The sequence below is a fragment of the Convolutriloba macropyga genome, chromosome 4 (assembly GCF_964194025.1).
Source record: "Convolutriloba macropyga chromosome 4, txConMacr16.3, whole genome shotgun sequence".
In the NCBI taxonomy this organism is placed as follows: domain Eukaryota; kingdom Metazoa; phylum Xenacoelomorpha; order Acoela; family Convolutidae; genus Convolutriloba; species Convolutriloba macropyga.
In genome coordinates, this window is record NC_134471.1 from 31,000,366 (window position 1) to 31,009,202 (window position 8,837).

At 36.0% G+C, this 8,837-nt stretch overlaps 1 protein-coding gene across 2 annotated transcripts in view; it reads left to right on the forward strand.

Annotated features, from left to right (window-relative positions):
* The window catches only part of LOC142338385 (uncharacterized), a 117,354-nt gene extending 108,941 nt beyond the window's left edge, over positions 1 to 8,413 (forward strand). For both annotated transcript variants that reach the window (XM_075388122.1, XM_075388123.1), the window contains exons 10-12: positions 603 to 744; positions 4,332 to 4,430; positions 7,644 to 8,413. In XM_075388122.1, coding sequence (XP_075244237.1) covers positions 603 to 744; positions 4,332 to 4,430; positions 7,644 to 7,933 — 531 coding nt within the window. In that variant the 3' untranslated portion in view covers positions 7,934 to 8,413. The remainder of the gene's footprint in view (positions 1 to 602; positions 745 to 4,331; positions 4,431 to 7,643) is intronic.
* The last annotated feature ends 424 nt before the right edge of the window (positions 8,414 to 8,837 follow it).

The following is an 8,837-nucleotide window of genomic DNA, read 5'->3' on the forward strand; positions in this document are numbered from 1 at the left end:
TAGTTTCACGAATTTTCACAATTTTTTGGTAAATTTAAAAAATTTTCTGAAAAATATTCTCAGTTTATCAAACTATGTGAGCAAATGAAAATTTTTAAGGCTTGAACTTGGTCACTGGAGAGCTTCTAGAGACAATGAAATGATTCTGAAGAAATAATTTAACTAATTTTTGCAACATTTTAATAAAAAATTTGTAATTGTTTTCAAATTTGCTGAAATTTTTATAATCTTTTCGGGCCAATGAAACAGATGGGTTACTGGCTGGAATACAGAGACAAAAAGTGGTTATAATTACTTAAGATTGCGAAATCGGGAAGTTTTTTATTTGTCAGATTTCTCAAATTTTTCAATCCTTATTGACTATTAAACGTCTTTCATGACTTTTGCGTTGGGGTTCAAGTTTTTCTTTGAATTCTTTGAATTGTATTTCAGGACTTGTCCTGTTGTTTTTTTGATTTCGATATCAAAATCACTTCAAATCTCCTTTTTTTGTTCATTCGTTCATACAATTTCAACTGAATTGCGTGTGTGACGTCATTTTTCACTTTTAGTGGAACGATTTTTGTGTTCATTTGCATGAAAAAGTCGTTGCTTTTTTCCAGAAGATGCTGCAAGAGCAAAACCTGTGGATAGATTTCGTGCCTCAGAATGTGTCAACTGCGAAAAGTACTGTGCGAAGCTTACCCCTGACATGTTGCAAACAGCTCAACCAGCAGAATGGCATGGGCAAGCCACAGGATTTCCGTTAGATATACTTTGACTATGTAACTATTTGCGCCTCATTTTTTGGGGTGAGGGTAGAAAAGCAGCTACAAACTCAAAGAAGTTTTTCTAAATCAAATTTTGAGCAAATAAGTAACTGTAGGGGCAACTTGTAATAAAATATTATAACGGATTCACCGAAAAAGTGGGGAGATATTTGAAAGATGCCCGTACCGAAATCCTAGTCTACGGATGTACTAGGCAAGTCTAAATGCAAGTCTTATTTCGTTTTTTAGAGCTGGACAAGTCTAATTACAAGTCTTACAAGTTTGACAAGTCTGGGCGAACACTTGGATTAAAGACTTGCCAAATCCTGGCCAAGACTTGCACAAGACTGACAATTTGAAAATGTGTTATGATTACAGCTCGGAATCAGTACTAATACCTAGACTTGCCATTAGACTTGCCCAGTACTGATATTGACTTGGTGTTAAGTACGGGTGAAAAGTTACGCAATTAGGTTGATAGTTCATTAGAGCCTCAATCAATCGTGTGCCAATAGGAAGGTACAATTTTTTAAATCTCAGTCCAAAAACCGACGTTTATGTTGCTAGGATCTTGCTAAAGTACGGATAAGTCGTGTAAAGTCACACCAGTCCTGTGCTCTTTTTCTCTTGACCGATTTTTAGTCTGAAACTTTTGACTTTTTGTCCTCAAAAAGGTGATAAACAGTCAATCAAAAACGTAAACTAATCTATAAGTATGCGATTAAACAAAGCTGTTTTGAAGAGACAATTTTATAATATTTATGGTGTGAAGAGTGGCTCTTAATCTTAAAAGTTTTACCCCCTCACTCTCAGTCACTCCACCCCCTCAATCATTAACCTCGCAAACCCCCCACCCTTCCCCGTTTGCATCCCTCCTAATGGCGTTTTAACGTTTTCAACCCTCCGTCGTTCAGCAATCCCAACCCTTCCTCTCGCGCCATTGTTTTACCCTCCCCAAAACGCTTGACACCTCCCCCCACTCTGCTAACCCGCCTATGCTATCATCCCTTACTCTTCTCTGTCTACTACCGAAGTCAGCCGCTCACCGTTCTTTTGAGAGCAATTCACCCGACTTTAGTCGTTATGTTCTAAATCTTTCAAGATAATTTTCTGAAAGATGGAGTTGGACAGAGGAGTATTCGATTTTTTTTACTCACCCAACGAGAAAAAAGTTGAAAGAGATTTGCTTCCCAGTTTTTGACAGATTGCAACAGGCTCGCATGACAAGTAACAGAATCATTTTAGAGAAAATAAACAAGAAAAACTTAATGTAAACTGTGCCGTGGAAAGTTGCTTTGTTCAAAGCAAAAAGTCACAAATGTAGACTGATGCTGAAAAAATTAGCCATATTGTCTGAAATTCAAACCCTCATTTTTCATCGCGAGTCCTCATCCTTCAAATTAGTTCTTTTGTCGCTAATTCTGGACATTTTATCTAATTTTTAACATTGGTTTTTGTTTTTCGGTGTCTGGTCAATACTAAACGGACACTTGTTTGTATGGTTCCCCAGCAGAGAAGGCATAAAAAAATTGCGTCATGTGTGCACGTGTCTTTTTTTTGTTATAAAATAACGTATAAGTAAACTATAGTATCGACTCAAAATTTTATGAATTACTCGCAAACAAAAATTGTAGCAATTAAATTAATCCTGTAGACTTTCTAACGGTCAGTACGCGATGGCTGGATTTTTTTTGTCTTTCCCTTTGTTATTTGAATTGTATTGGGGCGCTGTCGTTTTTTAAATATATGTTCTGACATTTCATCATATTTGAAGTTAATTGAAGTGATGATTTTGGTCACGCCCATACAGGAAGTGGAACGAAAAAAAGTTTTGATTGTTTATTTTTTCTAAATATTTTACCGTTCCATTCATGGCCCATTCTTGGTCTCGGAGAAAAGTGGAGTGAGTGTGGTTCACTCTAAATGAAGGTTTTTCAAAAGAAGCTAATAGAAGCAGCAATAAGTTAAACAGATTCCTGATCGTAATATAACATCTGTGTATTTAATGAAAATAAAACTTTTTTGTTTTTTACTATCTTTTGAGATCACAGATGTACAAAGCTTTTGCGATTTTTTCCATCAAGCAGCCGTGGTGTAGCTATAGCTGCTTGATAGAAAATATCCGCAATAGCGTCGTAGATCGGGTTGTTTGGCATTGATACCAATCTTTCTCAGTTTGAGGTCGCAGAGGAAATCAAGTATACTCAGCCAGAAGATGGACGCACGAGGGAGCGTTGTGTGTTCAAAATTAAATTTGAATCTGGAATTATCCAAAAACGTTCGAAAATCTGAATGTGAACGGACGAAAGTCCGGACATGAATGCACTAAAGTCTGGGCATAAACTCAAGGAAGTCCGGACATGGACACACAAAAGTTAAAATGAACGCACTAATTGTTCAGCTTTGTTAAAAGAATTGGTATCAATCAAACGACTTCTAGCACTCTTACTCCAGAGTACCCACTCAAATGGCAGCCTTCAATGTTGAAAGCCCAAACTCACATGATTACAATATTTAGCAAACTGTCGAATGCGAAAATAATTGCACCCAGTCTGTTGCGTTGTATTTAAAACTTCTACTTAAAAATTGACGTGGGAAAAAAACTCATGCTTTAGAGCCCTGAGTATATCATATTTAGCTAAAACATTTTTTGTGCTGTTGTTTTTAAGTTTAGTCACAGATTTTATAACTCTGCCAATCAGTTAATAATTTGGAGGCCGTACATAGGAATTGAAAAATTGATTCAATTTCCACCTGTATAGTTTATGTGTTATTGCAGTTAGTTTGACTTGGAACGCATCAAATTCTGGCGTTGACCGCACGAAAGTCTCAACAAGAACGCACGAACTCTGCACATGGGTAACGAACAAAAGTCTATTGAACGCACGAACGTCTGGACATGAACGCACTAAAGTCTGGTAAGCGCACGAAAGTCTGTTGAACGCACGAAAGTCTGTTAAACGCTCTAAACTCTGGTGATAGCACACAATAACTTATTGACAAAAACCCGCGGAAGTCCGGGAAACACACTAAAGTCTGGACGTGCATGCACGAAAGTCTGGTAAGAGCACGAAAGTCTGGTGAACGGACGAAAGTCTGAACATGAAGGCACAAAATTGGATATGAATGAATGGTCTAAATTCTGGTGAACGCACAAAATTTTGGACATGAACGCACGAAAATCTGATAAACGCGCGGTAGTCTGGACATAAGATCTTTCCCTCTGAGACGGTCTGGACATACCGGTTTCCGTCTGGCACCTTAACCTGGGCTGTATTCTGTCATTCAGAAACAGGAGTATATCTTACTACTCCAATTGAAATAGCATGCACTTAATTTTTTTTGTAAAATAACCTTTTTTATCTTTGTCTGTTCCTTGGATTCCAGCTGGGGTTTTGGGAATCAATGGCTGCTATTTCACGACAATATGCGGGGTATGTTTTAAAGGGTATTTTGAGGCCTTGACACGGCACGGCAATATATCAGCTTTGTTTTTCTTTCCGAATGATGGATAGGGTGGGGTGTGTAATCTGTCTCTACAAGGACTGACGACCGTTAATGGATGTTGTTTGATATTTCCAGTGAACATGATAACGTTGCCGTGTCAAAGGAAGGATATGTTCAACGTGATGGATGAAGCCTACATCAACTTGCAGTACAATTGCACGCCATACCCTACAGGTATGTTTTTGAAATTTATGCTGTACATACCCGGTACAAGTAAATTGTAGCTGCGCCAGCCTGTGGGATAATTCATGGAAAATAATCTGGAGAAACTGTGGAGATTTTGCAATGGTTGTGTTAATTATGCCGAAAAAATTGAAGCAAAAGACTTGCACATGTGTTTCAACAGATCACCTTTACTCTTTCAACCTTTACCTCTGCCTCTTCCTACTCTTCTCTGAGTATGTTTAATCCGATTTCTGATATTTAACACTCACCTTGACCTGGCAAACCTATTCGTAGAAATTTCAAAAGAAACCTTTTTCACAGAAAACCTAAAAACAATTTAAAGCTATTTTTTGCTCAAGTCACTAACTCTCTGATTGACAATCACAGTTCAATCTCTATAGCTTCAGTACAGTCCTCCAGCTGCTTAAAAAAAACCTCGAAAAAGATAATTTAGAAAAACATTAGGATATCAAGTTCCAATCTGCGACATATTCATATTGTAATTTTCAAGCAAAAAGCAATTCCAGGCGGCTATTATTGCGCTCCTAATTTTTACAATTCAAAGAATTTGAATTGTATTGGTGCGCTGTCTTTTTTTAAGACCTGTTCACGCTTTTTTCGCTTTTTCACGTCAGCGAGAAGTCAAATTAGAGTAGTGATTTTGGCCACAATGAAATAGAAAAGGGAGCGAAAAATCGAGTCGGTTTGAGGTGACTTTTTTCAAAATACCTTTAAAGTGAAGTGAGAAATTGTTGTTTGAACAATTTGGCGGTTTTTGAGATAAATTTTTTTCAGGTGCGTCAATTTGACTTCTGTTTTCAGAGTTTTTTCTCCTTCAGTGCTTTTATGATGGTACTTATGTGCTCTAATTGTGCCTATTAGCCTTTGCATGAATTCATTAAGGGGCAGCAAAAACTTTTTATGATGTTGCCACTATTTGTTGCTATAACATATTAGTGAAAATTAGATTTTGCCCCCTTTTTTAAGATTATATGTTGTATTATCGTTTGGTATCATCAATGACAACTCTGATTGGTTGCTAATGAGGCATGAAAAACCTAATCATTGAATCGAGTTAATAGCTAGTGGTTTTCATGACTTTGACACTACTTTTTCTCAAAAATTGTGAATGAATTGTTTGTGCTGCAAGTATTTATTGTACTGTTTGATGTCTTATCATTTAATCTCATGGAAACGAATCTCTGATGCCGCTAATAGGGGTTAAGTTTATCGATTTAGTCATTTTTGTTAAGAGCTACTGCTTTCTTTGACTTTGAAATTAATTGTTTTCAAAAATAATTATAGAATTTTTTTGAGATTTGCGAGTTTTCATTTTCAACATTGTCGTCTTCAGGTTTCATTGGTTACTAGAAAGGCTTCAATTAAAGCAAGTCACTTCAGTTCATAGTTATTGCTTTTTGTGACCTGTACGCTTGTTCGGTTTTAAAACATTGCAGATTTTTTTTTAGTTTTGCTAGTATTTGTCGTACTGATTGCTGTCTTATCATTTAATATCAATGATGATAGGTCTCAACGACGGCCATTGAGGACTCAATTAACTGATGAACTTGTAGTCTTCAGTAGCTTTTGCGTTCTGTGACTTACTATGAGTTTTCAAAAAGTTTCAGCGAGTTTTATTGCGATTTTGTGATTTTGCCTTATCATTTAATATTATGAGTGAGAGGAATCATCGACATTTAATGAAAGGTCTCCAATGAGAAATTTAATTGTCAGATTGAGTTTATAGCAGTTGTTTTTTGATGCTGACCCTGTCCTTTCAAAAAAGTTTTATTTTCAGGCTTGTTTTTGTTGTTCTTGTGTTGTTTGGTGTCCAGCCTAACAAAAAACAGTATCATAAACCAAGGTCTAATAAAAAGTCACTGCATGGTTGTTAGTGTTAATAGAAGTAATTCCAGCAATCTATGTTTTGAAATCTCAGAATTTTTTGATAAAATTTGCAATTTTTGCGAGTTTTTTTTTTAAAACATTTTGTCTTTTTTTCTGTTTTCTTTGCCTCAGTGGCCAGGTCACCTCCTCCAGGTTTTGGTAGCATGTTATTATTAGTTGATATGGACAATGGAATGGTTTTCCATGTTAAAAAAAGAATTTCTGTTTTTTTGATAAAATTTGAAACTTTTTCTGAAAATTATTGTCTTTTGGATAGTTTACCGATCTTTATGGGCAATGAATTTTTTTTAGGCTTGGAATTGGGTTACTGGATATCCTCTAGAGACCAGAAATGGTTCCAAAGATTTTAATATCACAATTTTCATCAATCATGATATCGATCTTCAAGGACCAATTAATATTTTACAGATATAATACTGGACCGATTTCAGAGACAAAAATTGGTTTTGAACATATTTTTGAAATAAGTTCTTTTAAAAGGTTCAAAATTTGCCTTCGGGTTAAAAACTTCAAGAGTTTTAGCAATGAGTATATCTTTGTTTAGGTTGTTTGATTTTTTTAGTTTCTCAACTTTTTGAGATAATTTTGGATTGTGTTTTGGCTGTTATTGTTTAATTGGTCTGCTGGTCAGGTAAAGTACTTCAAAGTTTTTCATTCTTTTCTTTGGATTGTATTTCACAACCTGTCGTGCTATGTTTTTTTACTTCGTCCAACAGTTTTTGTTTCCGCTTACCCTAACTTCTTGGAATTGACTTTTTCAATGATTTCAGTGATTTCTACTTCTTTGTAGTTAAAATTTGTGTTCGTGACGTCATTTTTGCTTTTAGGTCAATTGCGTGACTTACCTCACTCAAAAAAATGACTTCTGAACTCACTTATGGAGCTTTAAATTTTGTGAAAATTTAATAATTAAAGGTCAAAAGTGTGCATCTAAGTGGTGCCCAACTTATGTGACCTAATTGCTGAGCAATAGAGTCTTGAGTTTTAAAATCGAATATTAATTTTGAAAAAACTCCATTACGGTTTTTTCCTTTTAGAGCAATTGTCTCATAAAATGACAGTCCGAATCTAACCCAAAAAGTCTAGTGGTCTATTAAAAAGCTGGTGGTCGATCTGTCAATCTTATTTCTTTAGTTGTTTCAATTCACGGTAGGCCACAAGCGTCTATCGCGGCTATTTTCCGGCAATCTGCCGGCTATGTTCTTGCTTTCTCTCAAACTTTGAATTTTGCCAGATTACTTGTATAAACATACTTATATATTGAAATGAAATATTAAATGGAGAAGATCCAACCAAATGTTAATTGCATCACAGGTTGTTTCGAGTTGATCAAGAACGTGTACGACCCTTACAGTTTTGAACTGATGATCCACGGAGCAGTGATGATGATAGTATCCATGCTACTCATCCTCCTATCTCAACTCTTCGTCACCAGCCCCAGCAATGCGCTATTCCAAGAGCCTGAATTGAAAATGGAGGGCAGTCATCGAGAGAGGGGAGGGGGCATGATGGCCACTTCGACTGGACGACGAAGAATGACTCCCCTTTTGACAACTCATACTTTCGATAATACTCAACACAGATCAACCAGGACGTCTTTATGATCTCATGAGCCGAGAAGATTGCAACAAAGCCTCAGATGCGAGCCATAAACATTATTGAGCAATTTGAATATGACGGAAGGATAAAATAAACTATTGCACCCGCTAACTTGGTAATTTCGACAACATTGAATCTAATTATTTCGCAGCGTTCGTTATATGAACCGTTTAGTCGCTTTAAACCAATCTGATTGCCCTTCCCTGGTACGACCAAACTTGCTAGAACGAACCATATATGGTCCATAAAAGTCCATAAAATCTCCGTTTTACGATCATGCTAGGGTAACTAAGTCTCCATATATGGATGTAACTTTTATGGATAGCAATTTGTTTTACTTAAGCCAATTTTGTAAGAAATTTGTAAGATCTTACACTATAACAATTCTCAGATGTCTGGGGATGGCACATTGTCAGAGTGTTTAGTTTTCAAACGTACGAAACCGTCTGTATTGTGATTTCGAAACCAAAATAAATCATCAATCAATCTCGTGTACTTGTTTTTAATTGCTCTTGAATGAAATTTATAGTAAATATTGTAAACGTGCGTGTCTTTTTTATGCAAAATTTTCACTTGACAATTTTGACATTTCGAGTGACTTTTACGCCCTTCACTTTTTGCGTTTTGCGTTATCTAAAATTCTCTCTCAATCACAATTTCAAACAGCGGAATTCAATTGGCGGCAATTTAATACTAAAAGTCAAATGAAATGTGCGCCGAAACTGGTGCCATTTTTTACTTTATATCTTAATTGTGGTATATAATAACCTCTAATGTGGTTATTTGAAGCCCACTATTGAACTTATTAGTCCCATTTAAGCTCCCCCTCCTCGCCCCTTAGTTTTTTTTTATTTTCTCTTTCCTTTTATTTTTCTTTTTTTCTCTTGCTTTTTCTTTTTTGACCTCCTC